We start from the raw sequence: 13575 nt of genomic DNA, 5'->3' as shown, positions 1-13575 counted from the left end.
TACATTATATGTTGGGTTTTTCTTCAAGATGTACAGATGAGTTCCCTCAGAGAGCCCCCCCTCTCCCTTACTGTGTCCTTGGGCAAGACACCTAACCCCGAATTGCTTCATCGGGAGTCGTATGAGGAAAAAAAAAAAACTACAATAAAAGACTGATTGCTTTAATATTAACAATGACAACGAAATGGGGAGGACTGATAACGTTGACTTTAGCATTTGAAGTTAGAACTTAGATTGACAGGGGCCAGCTGGCTATGTGAGAACTGCTCTAATGTTTTGCACTGCTGGACAGTCTGACCAGCAGAATCCTGACTTAAACACTGAATTAAAGAGTTGAAAGATGTAGGCCAGTGAGAGGAAAGGAGGAGGACAGGTGCGGTAACATTATAGCATTTTTGTCATGATTTTAGAGAGAAATCACATGGTGCACATTGACACGGCGGGCTGGCTACCAGGAAGGTGATCAAGGACAGAGTTTGACATTCAGTTTTTACACTGTAGTCATGCAACACACACATAGGCTGAAGTATATATATGCACATGTCAGAGTGACGGTGCTCAGGAGGTGATCTGGCACATCTCCAGTTACCAGACTAACTTCCAATGCTTGAACCCGCGACCCTCCGGTTCCCAACCCAAGTCCCTACAGACTGAGCTACTGCTGCCCCCCCCCAAAAAGTTATCCCTCCTGCTCATTTCCACAACAAATAAACTGTGCCCCACTGGAAATTCAGTCTTCTTTTTCATCATTTTCTGATGTCTCTGTTGCTCTGTGTCCCCCTGTCCAGCTACCTGGAGGATGCAGTGATGAATCTAGACCATGGCGACCCCATGACAAGAGACCACATGGCGATTGTGTTGGCCCAAGTTAGACCGAAGGTCTTTGCATTCATGCAACAGGACCCCCACAGCCCACTCAGCAAGAGGGCTCGGCGCCTAATGATGATGCTCCAGGGACTTGTCAACCACTAATCCTTCAAGAAGTTGGGTGCAGAAGAGTTGTCTCTTCATAGTGTAAAATCACAAGCCTATAATTTTTTTTTTTGCAAATGTTGAAGAGGAGAAAGCAACTAGGACAATTTAAGACACTTATTTCTTGGCTGTTGAGGATGGGATTCGCATTGGTTTAAGGTGGAAGATGAGACTTCCTGAATGACAGTTGGTTCCTCCCACTTACAAAAAAGAAAGTTTCCTCCCGTCTTCTTGACGACCTTAAATCATGCTCTTTCTCCCCAGTTCCATTTATCTCCCTGCTGGACCTGCATCAGCCAAGTACCAAGCTATTTAATAGAAACAGCTTTTGTTGGACTCCCTTTTTTTGGTGGATACTTTTCAAAGACAAGAATGCTCTGGACTAGACTCTCGAGTTAACCTTCGATACTTTAGAGGGATTCAGGTTGATCCTCATTTAGTCTCACAGACAACAGCCACACAGATAACCTGTTCCTCATCCACATCTCTGACACACATCACAACTGGCATTTCTTGTATGTCTATTCAACCAAATGCGCATAAGACTGAAAGAATGTTGGGCTGAGTGGTCTACAAGATCAAGCATTGTTCGTTTTTTTTTTTTTTTTTTTTTTTGTTCTTCTGACCAATCTTAAAAACCATGTTAAGTTTTGGTATATAGATTCTAATATAGGTTTTTGTTCTGGGCAAGAGAAGGGAGAAATGTCAACATAAGACTTCACAAAATGTACCTTGTATCTTTGCAGCAAGCTTTTTTTTTCATTACTGACCAGCATCCTAACTATCTTGGAATTTGGTTGCTGTAGGAAAACGCTCTCCTATTTTTTTCTTTTTTTTTTCAAACCAAGCTAATCCCTGCAACTGACAGTACATGCATCCTTCCCTTTAAGTTATTTCTCAACTGAGAAACAACTGAATTTTTCTGACTATTTCTCAACCTTCAAGGTTGAAGACAGCATTCTGTCCAAACCAAATCTTCTTTGAATCATTTATACTGAAACATAACTTGATTTGTTCCTGTTTTGGAAGTATTTGGGTTGAAAAGCATATCTTGTTATACTTTTTCCATCTAGCCTTGTTTCATAAAATTATACAGTTTCTTAATGAAACACATATAACAGGACCAGAAATAACAATTTGAAATGCAACACATATTTGCAAAGAGTCTGAGAAGGATTCCCTGGTCAAATCTTAAGGTGCCCTAATAAATGTTGGCAGCCGTCCTTGTGTACAGCCCTGTATATTAATCAGACTTCTCTCATGTCTTCTTCTCTATGTGAGTCTCCTTCTTTTTTTTTTTTTTATCAAAACATTTAGTATTTGTAAGACTTGTATACTTGCTTTCACAGTTGTCAAACTAGTTATGAAACATAATTAAACACTTCCTAAATATAATTGTTACTGATTATGCTACTTTATTTGAAAGTTCCAAATAATGTTTGTAAACTGGATGTGCAGTTCCTTCTCTTGAGCTGTAGGAGGCAGCACTTGGACTGCAGCTATTTACCCTTACATTTTGAATTCAGAAGTCATTCCTGCTCAAATAGCATCTGTTATATGAACCATTGCAAAGCTGCCTTTAGGATTTAGGTGCACTGTTTGATCATGTGTGTACGGCTCATTTACACACATGGTTATACTGCAGGGTGGTCACACTGATTCGCTGATTGTAAAACTAAAGTTCTGTTAATTTGACCTGTCTTTAGAAGTATGTTAAGTCGGATGTGTCTAGCAAGTGCCTTATTGTACTCTACATGTCTTACTTTGATAGTTAGAGCAGTCCCATAGAACTTGATTTTTGTCATTCAGAGGTTATAGAGGGTGGTTTTCATCTACAGAAGAGGAGATTCTGTATTATCCGTTTGCAAACATTTGACTACAAAGACAGTTGATTAAGACTGCTATTTTGAATGCTCACAAATAAGAGAGATAAATATTATGTTGACTATTAGCACCCTGGTCTTTCAGTTGCACTCCCAGGTTTGTTGTCCTCTGAGTGGGAGCTGTGTAAGAAACATTAATGAGGCTAGTGTGTAAATTCCTTTATCTCCTCCCATTGTGTTCTGTTCCCTCTGCTTGGATGGTTCTGTTGTATCTTTTACAGTTTATTTTACCCTAAAACATTTTTGGAATAAAAAAAAAAAAGACTTGTTCAGTTTTTTTGTGTCTTAGTTTATTCAATAGATCGAGACGTGGAGCAGCAGCATCATTCCCCTGAGAGAGAGAGAGATTCAGAGCCTGGACGTTCTACACTCGGCAAAAGCAACCAACTACATTTACTCCAAAAGCCCAATTCTGAGGCAATTAAAATGTACTTTCCATTGGAATGCTATTTTTGATTTAACTTCACTACTATTTTGAGTTTTCCTAAGAACTTTACCACTACATATTTTGAAGAACAATCAAGTTTTGAACATTTCCTTCAAGTTTTGAACATTTCCTTCATGGACTAAAGCAACTTTTCGGAACCTGCTCAGCTTGTTTCCACTAATAAAGAAATACAGTAATCCTTTAACAAACAACCATTTTCCCATTTTTATTACATTTTAGAGGGTTCTCCCTGTTCAAGGCTTAAATCTTAAATAGCATCACAAATACAACAATGCAAGTTCGATTAAAAAAAAAAAAAATAGATGTAATACGTTTTTCCTTCTTTCTCTTCCCATAAATCCACTAATCATTTGGGAACTGAAAAGTCTGATAAAGTCATATTTAGGCACATTGTTCAGGATGCGGTGTAATTTGATATGCATGTAATGTATTTAATGGGGTGTTACATTGCTGCAGCCTACTGGTCTTCTAACTGTACATGTGGAAAAAAAAAAAGAAGTCTATTCGAGCACTGGTAGATCCGAAAAGTTTCCCAGACATCCACTCAGGTCCAGGTCCGGCTCCAGCTCATAGGAGGGGGGGGGGTGGGGGGCTGTGAGCAGCTTCCCTCCTCCGATCCTCCTCCTCCTCCCCTTTGGCACGGACGCGCCCTCCCCTTTTCTGTGGAGCGGATGAGGCGCACCGTGGATGCTCTCACAGTGGGCAGAGAGCTGCACACGGACAGTCGGGAGCGGGACAGTGCGGACTGCCTTTTCGTTTTTGTTGGAGGAACAACTTTGGAATTGTTGGGCCACGCTGAAACTTGCGAGGGTGGAGGACGACTTGTGCGGGTCAGCATGGCATCACTGATGAACTCGGCGTGCTCTCTCTTCTTGCCTGTTGCTCTGCTGCTGAGTAAGTGCACCTGATGATGATGATGATGATGATTTGAGTGATACTGTTGAAACTTCAACGCAAGACCAATGCACAACTATCGCTCCGGGTTTTGGAGTAGTTTTGGCAGCGAGACATAGATAGCGCGACAAATAACGGAGAGATCGGCTCTTAAGTAGCCTAGACAACGCATCAGAGATAATGTCAGATGAACACATCACCACCTCTAGACTTGACTGCACCTTTTTTTTTTTTTTTTTGCACAGTTAGTTGGGAGGTCCCGTAGATTATTCCCGCATTGCCTAAATCCAGCGGAACATGTTTCACACTGCAGGACCGAACCGGCCGGCGAAAGCTCTTAATAAAAGTAGGTTAAAGGTTGTGAATGCAGCAGCTTGGTTTTTTTTTTTTTTTTCTTTCTTCTGAATGAGAGTAAAGTGGACAGAGGATCATGACGGGGACCGCCGCATTTCTTTTATTTCCAGTCTTGATGCATATTTCATAGTCGCGTAACCACCTGAACCCAAACGAAGTTAACAGAAGAGAAAAGCACAGGTAGCCCACATTCATGTTGAAACGGTAGATCTAACCTCCAGTGTCAAAAAGACATGTGATGCCCAATGCATTGCGAGTTAACAGAAATGTAGGCTACTTGTTCTTTAATCCTGGGGCGTTTACAGGATTTGCACATTGTACTCCCTCATTAGGGAAGTCCTGGGAAACCTGCCTCCGGGCTTTGATGAACAAACTCTTCTTCTGACAAGCATCAACCCTTTTTCATACAAAGGACAAGTCTTAATAATTAAGCACAAATGTTACATATACCTCATATGTCGTTAAGAAATTAAGTATAAATTGTGTTAAGTTAAAGTAGAACTAAATTCATTCTCCAATTCATCTTTTTTTTTTTTTTAAATAGTTCCGACTCTATTTTTCCTCACAATAAACCATTCATGCAAATATTTCTATCAGAACTAAATCAGAACAAAAATCGATAACAGTGATGTACAAAAACTCTAAAAGCTTAAGAGCATTGTTTTCTTTTTAAATCAATTATCCTTTCTTCAGTGTTTCTTTGTCTTAAGAAATGTATTCGTTTTTTTGATGAGCTGACAAACGCCTAGTTCTGAATGAGTTTTACTTCCAGGTGATATATAACATTAAGACAAGTTGAATTACTGGTTCGCTTACGTTACTTAAATGAAATATTAAAAGAGGGTTTTTTTTTTCCTCTTAAATTTTCAGATAGGTCATGCACTGTGATGTGTTCGCTGTTTATCTTCCCATCATCTGCTGCTCCTTCTCTCTTATCGGTCGCCCTTACCTTCTCCACTGTCTCTCTCTCTCTCTCCATCATAGGCTGCCAGTCTCAATTTCCTGTTCACCAAAAAATCCTGCTAAAGGAAAACAAAGTATGCCATGAGATCAAGCCCTATCTCGTGCAAGCCCAACATCACAGCTACAATGATCCCTCCGTTTATTACAGAGATAATCAAACTGTCACGCCACACTTGTAACACATTTCATTTTTTTAAATCAGGTTTTCATTCGTGTTTAAACTTCTAAGGTCTACACTCTAAACGATCAGGGCATTATTATGAAGGTGAAGTCCTGCAGATATTCTATTTTTATTCTGAGCTCTTGCAACATTGGTGGACGCAATATATATTTCTGTAAACTAATGGTTATAATCAATCAGAGGTCAAGATTTTCAATTTTTTGTCCCAGAAACTTGAGTCAGTGTAACTCCAGTTACACAAATCTTATTGTTGTATTTTCAGAGCTCCTCAAGAGCCAGAAAGCACAGGGAGGTCGAGGGTTCGATCCCCAGCTCCTGCAGCTACATGTCCCATGTGTCCCTGGGCAAGACACTTAACCCCGAATTGCTCCCACTGCTTCGACAGCGTTGTATGAATGTGTATGAATGGGATTAGTTACTTCTGATGGTCTCACTATATCAACCACTGCCATCAGTGTGTGAATGTGTAGGCGTGACATGCGGCGTGGAAGCGCTTACCATTTAAAGCAGGTGAAGTGGCACTTTAAATGAACAAAAATACTGAATAACATTGATATTTTATGATTCTCTAACTGATGCCAATCCAGCCCAGACTACAAAACATGTTATAAACCGTGAGCTTCAACATTTGTATCAGCCTTGATCATCATCAATGCTGCAGCTGACGTCAGAGCAGTGAAGGTGAGGGCTTGCAGGGAATGAGGTGTCCCATGGGAGTGTGACACCTTAGGGAAAAAAGAAAAAGAAAAAAAAAAATCCCACCAATGAAGATAAATGATAAATGAATCACATCTGCCCCCATCTCTACTCGGCAAAGTCTCTGGAGATTCTGCTTTGAATCTGCACCTGACTGGGAATCGCTCCTCTGCTGATGTCTGTCATCTCCCCTGTTCACTCCCTCTGTCCCTCAGCTCAGTCATGTCACCAACAGGGGAAGGGTATCATATAAATATGAGCTGAAACTGTTCCTTACAAACTGTGTGCGTGTGAGATAAAATGCACATTTTGTTAATGAGCTATCCTACCGTTCCCCTATACAAACATATCTGATCTACATCTTCATATTTCAAAGTAAACCATGAATGTACTTTTATCTTATTTCATAAGTGCAGTATTTATAGGTGTCTTTGATCACGCTGTGCCTTTACAGAAATAAACCTACATTTATTTCAGTGAACGTTTTCCACTGTAAGTAATCAGCCCCCAGGGGATCAATTCTTCAGTACAAACACATCATTCCTACAAAACTTACAAAAATTCTCTCTGAAACATTCCTCGAAGGAAAAATGTGAAAGGCTTCTATGCAAGAAATTGTGACAGTTTAATCTGCTGAATACAAGCGAAAATTCAGACACTTAAAAGCCTTAAAAAAAAAAAACTCCACAAAATCTCAGACTGGCAGTGGCTGTGCTGCATTTCAGCCTGTTTTAGGTTTAGTGTCATTCCGAGCAGTATCAAGGGGGTTGTGCTCTTGTTTCTCTAGAAATAAGAAACAGGAAGCGAGACATGGCTTACAGATTATGTTAAAAATTTAAAGTCACTGAACAATTTTCTTTTTTTGCCAAAAAATATTAGCAGCAAGAAAGAAACAAGGATGCAGAATGGTGCAGAGTTGGTTCCCTCTGGGTTTCCTCCCCCAGTACAAAGACACGCTCATGAGGTTAATTGAGGAGTCTAAATGGGCGTGAGTGATAGTGTTAGCTGATGTTTGTCTCTATGTATCAGCCCCATTATAGACTGGCAATCTGTCTAGGGTGTACCCTGCCTCTCCCCCAGTGACAGCAGGGTTTGGCTCCAGCCCCCCGTGATCCCCAATGGGATCTGCTGTATAGATATGGAATAAAGGAGAATGTGTAGATAATAAACCGTTAGCTGCTTCAGTTTAAGGGTGGGGATTTTGTTCTTGCTGGTTCACTTTGATTTATCATGACTAACAATCAGAACAGAGATACAACATGCAACAAAAGTGTTGTAAAGAAAAAAAGGACTACAGCGGGATCAATCATGATTTGAATAGCGCTAATTCATAAGAAATGTTATCTCAGGACACAAAAGACCGTACTCTTTGTTATATTATTACAAAGACCCAGGCAGAAACCTCAAGCCAAACCCAGACTCATGTTGAACCGCCATCTGCTGAGACTGTTGGGGTTTAGAAAGTAGAGGGAGATGCAGCAGGCCGTCCACTCCAATGATCCAGAGGAACCCATGACAAGGAAGCTCAGGAGCTCTGATAACTGAAGGCTCTACCTCCCATAGTACATTTAGAGGCTGTAGGTACCACGAGCAGGCCTGATAACTGAAGGCTCTACCTCCCATAGTACATTTAGAGACCGTAGGTACCACGAGCAGGCCTGATAACTGAAGGCTCTACCTCCCATTGTACATTTAGAGACTGTAGGTACCACGAGCAGGTCTGATAACTGAAGGCTCTACCTCCCATTGTACATTTAGAGACTGTAGGTACCACGAGCAGGCCTGATAACTGAAGGCTCTACCTCCCATTGTACATTTAGAGACTCTAGGTACCACGAGCAGGCCTGCATTCTGGGAGTGTAATGTTCTCAAGGGTAATAAGTCACGATGAGCTCTTTTAGATAAGATGGTGGCTGGTCATTAAGAGCTTTGTCGGTGAGAAGAAGGATTTTAAATTCTATTCTAGAGTTTATAGGGAGCCAGTGCAGAGAAGCCAATACAGGAGAAATTTGATCTTTTTCCCTAGTTCAAGTCAGTACACGAGCTGCAGCATTTTTGGACTAGCTGAAAAGTCTTTAGAGACTTACTAGGGCAGCCTGATAAAAGAGAATTACAATAATCCAACCTGGAGGTAACAAATGCATGAACTAGTTTTTCTTCATTGTTTTGCGACAGGATATTCCTGATTTTAGATTTATTACGAAGGTGAAAACAGGCTGCCATTGAAATGTGTTTTGTGTGGGAGCTGAAGGACACATTTTGATCAAAAAGAACTCTCAGGATGCCTCTGCTATCTGCAAGAAGAGACTAGAACAAACATAATCATATTTAACTAATGGTCATTTTAAATAGATTAAATACAACTTTCATAGAAAGCCTACAAAGTATTCATTACTCATTACTGATAATCATTCATTTTGAGATAAAAACACAGTGTAAAGAAATGCATTTGCAACCCCACTATGTGGTTAATGTGGGATACTTCATTAATTACTTATGCACTAGGTAGGTATGTTGCTGGAATATGTTGCTGCCACTGTTTACCAGTGGCAGCAACATATTCACTTTTAAGACTTGAGTGATACCAAGTCCTCCTCATGCTCTCAACAAGATAGCCAATAGTTGTGTTTCCCAAACGTCAGAAGGTTTCTCTGAAGTCACCTCACAGAAGGGTTACCGGTATTTAAAAATGCGACATTTATAAAACAGTTTTCCCTTTGCCATCTCTGATTCTACCAGAAAAGCTGCAAGTACCAGAACCAGGGACAAAGAGAGGTTTCCCCTGGGTGCAGGACTCCGCTCTGCATCATCAGCACCCCAATAATCATATTAAAAACAGTCTATAGGCCAGAGGGGGGGTTATATTTGGCTATTAATTGCTCTTCCCTGGGAAAACTCTCTAACCTCCTTCTCTGAATTGTCTCTTCTCTCCTTCTCTGCTGGTCTACTGCACCGCTTTCACGGTTTCTCTTAACTTTGTTTTTTAAAACTGCAGCACATGAAATGGAAGACTCATTAAAATAAGTTTGAAAGTCTTCGATAGTTCCTGTGCTTCTCCACCCACCCTTTTCCTAACCAAGTGACTCAAAAAGATCACAGTCTTTAACATTAAACACACACAGCAGTGTCCAACATACTGCACACTTTTTTTGCTTCTCTTTCCTCTTTCGCTTCCTTCACCCCCCCCCTCTCCTTTACTTACTTACTCCGAGCAAACCTCATTTCCTCGTTTCTCTTACTACTCTTGCCTCTGCAGTCATTTTTATCTCCATCTCTCCACCAATTCTTTTCTTCCCCCCCAACTTTTACATCTCTCATGCCTCTGCTGCTTTCATCATCTCCTTCTTAACTTGTAAGAAAAAAAATCTCATCTCTTTCCTCCATCCTTCATCAAGGATGCACTAATATTGATCAATCTGGTAGAGAGAATCCTGCGTTACATGTTTCAAATCCAAGCAGAGCTGCTTCTTTTCCAGGACGTTTTTTTTTATTTTTTTGAAGGACTTAAGAGTTCTCATGGGGTACGCTATTCATATCTTATGAGCTACACTGCTGAACTGACATGTGATCACAAGTGAGGAAACATCACAGCAATGAGCCCTTTTGCAATGAAGAGGGAGCAAAAATAAGAAGACTGTTGGCAAATATTTGCTCCTTGTCTTATTCACTTCATTGTGATGGAGGGTTTGTGAGTGTTTGAAGAGGTTGTGTGTAGTTTCTGTCTGAGCTTTAACTGAGTTCATGACTGTGTGTATGGTCCAAAAGAGCAGAATAAAGCCAGTGTCATCTTGATGTCTGAGTCATTAATCTTGACATGTCCTAGTAATGAGTTGATCTAAGCTTTAGAAAAGGAAATCAACAATATTTGAACCTCATCCATCTCTAGGACAGAGGCTGAAAAACACACATATAGGAAGGTGATAGGCAGAAAACAGATACTGTAGTCGACAGTTATAGTTAAACAGTTACAGTTTACTGAAACGCCAGAAGAGAAATGATAAATGGAATGCAGAACTTTTTATATTCAATCATTTATTGCAATCAAAATTCTAATTCAAGGGGCGCAGATGGCCTGATGGTAAGGCTTATGCCCCATGTACGGAGGCTAAAGGCCTCCAAGCGGGCGGCCCGGGTTCAGATGTGACCTGTGGCTGCTTTCCCATGTGTCAGTCCTCCCTCTCTCTCAGTGTGATTTCAGACTCTATCAACTGAAAATAAAACAGCTCTTAAAAAAAGAAAACAGCTTATTTGACACAGCTTGTATGCTTTGATATAATTTACAGACAACAGCAGATAGCCGCACTCATCAGCAACTACATACTGTATAGTTTAACTTGTACTTAAGATTTTGTGGTAGCTTAATTTATGTTCAACCTTATTCACATTTTCATGACGAGTCACTCTCTTTTTTCATCAAACTACTAACTCTAAAATCCATTTCGGGTCATGTGATTTAACCCACTCTGACCAGCCTCACATCATTTTAGTTAAAACCTGACAAATGTAAATGCATGCCTCCAGCACTTTCATCAGGGTTGCCAGATCAAAACTAGCCAAAAACTAACTCAACAGCAAATAAAGGCAGCCCAAAAACCATCCCCAATGACGGAATTTAAAATAAGTCTGTAAAACCTCTGCCACACCTTATATATTGTCTTTAAAGTACAATAGTATTGCTGTCAAATGTATTGCGGGTTTTTTTTTTTTTTTTTACAAAATAATACCAGAAATGTTCAGCCTACCAGCACTGACAGCAGGTTTCCCCACACAGTTGTTTTATGTACTTCAAATGTAGCTCTGTGAATGAGAAGAACGATTCACTAAAGCACAGCTAACCTGCTGCTCTGCCCCTTTTATTTCAATTTTTTTCCCTCTTCCTCCCTAATTGCAGCATAAATAAAACTGTTTTTTGTTTTTTTTACTAAATATGCATTGAATTAAATAATTTCAACTGAAACACCTGATAATATTGCTGTACTGTATTTTAAACTCATACTAAAGATACTTATAGAGTTAAACAGGTTGTTGTGGACGTCTTTGCTTCTTTGGTCGCTAGTTTTGATGGGAGTCAGATGCAGGGTGGGGGAGGGGGGGGGGGTGGTGCAGGTGGAAATGACTGCGTGTGCAGGTCTGCGTGTCTGTGTGTGTGTCCATGTGTGTTTGCCTGCGTTACGTATTCCATGTGTATCTGCTTGTTGATTTGGTTGGATTATTACATTAATAAAGTAATTTATTTATTATATAGATTTTTATTATATTATTTAAAATACATCCACTCATCCCGCAGAAAACAAAACCCTGTCAAAGCCCTTATGAAAGTGGCCCAATGTAGTGGGAAAAACCTTTCCAAAACTCTTCCCTCTTTACACTTCACTGAAAAGTGTTGAATCTGAAAATAAAGAAGCTCACCTGTTGAGATGGCAAAGTGAAACCTGTGCTAGGATGCTAACATAAGCAAGCAGTAGCCAAAGCAGACCCCAATATTGAACATTTCATCTGGCCACAAGTCACAGCGTCTACAGTCCATTGTACAGCGAAGGTTTACGACCTAACAGGAAGTTATTTAGTGGCTTTCTTGACATGTTTAATACATTTTAGTCTAGTAGAAAATAAATAGGGTAAAGCATTTCCCCAGAGCATATATACATTTTGAAATGAAGTTAAACAAGAGCTGTCTAATCTAGAGATCACAACCAAAGGCTGAACATCATGCCCAGTTGTGACAATCAAAGAACATTTTGGATTATTTAGTCAATTTGTATTGGATCGGATCACATTTAATCACACCAAATCAAATCACACTCAATGGTTCTATATTTAAATCAATCGCCCCTGAATCGTATTGTGGCGCTATCGAATTGTCTTAAAGGAGAGATGCACACGCCTACAGATATTTATGTAGCCAAGGTCACACACACACACACACACACACACACACACACACACACACACCAGAAACACAGTAATGAGTAACACAATCTTATAAAAGCACTTCAACTATCCAAGGACTCACTTCAATCTTCTACAAACAAACACCTTAAACATTGAGCGTATGCATACATGCAAATACGCACTCATTTTTTGTATTGGTATCCACCGTGTGTGTGTGTGTGTGTGTGTGTGTGTGTGTGTGTGTGTGTGTGTGTGTGTGTGTGTGTGTGTGTGTGTGTGTGTGTGTGTGTGTGTGTGTGTGTGTGTGTGTGTGTGTGTGTGTGTGTGTCTCCTCTAACAAATGCTCAGTAATGAATTACCAGCAGAGCATGACTCTTCTCCTAATCCCAAAACTACACTGAGCATGAATATTCATGCACACACACACACACACACACACACACACACTTACAGTACATTTACAATCAAAGAAGCTGGATGTCATGCATCCTCACATACTTTTGTCAGGTGTCAGGTGTCAGGTGACAGGTGTACATGTGTACATGTGTACATGTGTACGTGTGTGTGTGTGTGTGTGTGTGTGTGTGCGTGCGTGCGTGCGTGCGTGTGTGTGCGTGTGTGTGTGTGCGTGTGTGTGTGTGCGTGTGTGTGTGTGCGCGTGTGTGTGCGTGCGTGCTAGCGTGCGCATGTGTGTAATGGTATGCAGCTCTCAAATCCGAAGGTTTAGTCGGATTGCATGTGTTTGATGTGCCATTCATTTGCATATATGTGTGTTGGTTCATTCATACTCTCAAAACCCCTCGCTCAGCACGCACACTCAAAAGCACACTCAAAAGCACACACACACACACACACACACACACACACACACACACACACACTCACTCCTCATCCCTCAGTGTGTACAGAGAGTATAGGAAGGTTACTGGCAAAGAGAACACTGGGTGTCCAAGGTCAGTGGAGCTCTTGTCCTTTAGGCACACTCTCACACATCCGACATGTATTAATACACAATTCCATAGGGACAGACTGCAGGGAGCTTTAGATTTTACTCTGAAAGAAGCCAAACACAGAGAGAGATGAATAAGCAATGTAGTTTACAGGAACAAAATAAAAAAGAGATGTGTTGTGGAGGTGAGTTAGAGAGGCAGAGGGCAAGTAGAGAGATGAGACGGAGAGAATGAAGCACAGAGAAGAATGGAGAGGCAGACCAAGATCAGGGCCTGTATTTATCAGGCCTGTCAGAAAAAGGCAGACCATCATGGATCACTGACCCGAGCCTCTGGACAATT

The 13575-nt window shown here is 40.7% G+C and overlaps 2 protein-coding genes across 3 annotated transcripts in view; both read left to right on the top strand.

The window, feature by feature from the left end:
- Nucleotides 1–3123, top strand: part of edc4 (enhancer of mRNA decapping 4) — a 28251-nt gene extending 25128 nt beyond the window's left edge. For both annotated transcript variants that reach the window (XM_020644282.3, XM_020644283.3), the window contains exon 30: nt 789–3123. In XM_020644282.3, the coding sequence (XP_020499938.1) occupies nt 789–972 (184 nt within the window). In that variant the 3' untranslated portion in view covers nt 973–3123. The remainder of the gene's footprint in view (nt 1–788) is intronic.
- An 851-nt stretch (nt 3124–3974) lies between these two features.
- Nucleotides 3975–13575, top strand: part of nrn1la (neuritin 1-like a) — a 65322-nt gene continuing 55721 nt past the window's right edge. Inside the window, exon 1 of the mRNA XM_020644291.3 lies at nt 3975–4197. Coding sequence (XP_020499947.3) covers nt 3975–4197 — 223 coding nt within the window. The remainder of the gene's footprint in view (nt 4198–13575) is intronic.

The sequence above is a fragment of the Labrus bergylta genome, chromosome 7, assembly GCF_963930695.1.
Source record: "Labrus bergylta chromosome 7, fLabBer1.1, whole genome shotgun sequence".
Classification (NCBI taxonomy): Eukaryota; Metazoa; Chordata; class Actinopteri; order Labriformes; family Labridae; genus Labrus; species Labrus bergylta.
The sequence above is the reverse complement of the archived record's forward strand: the minus strand, read 5'-3'. Positions and strand labels throughout refer to the sequence as shown.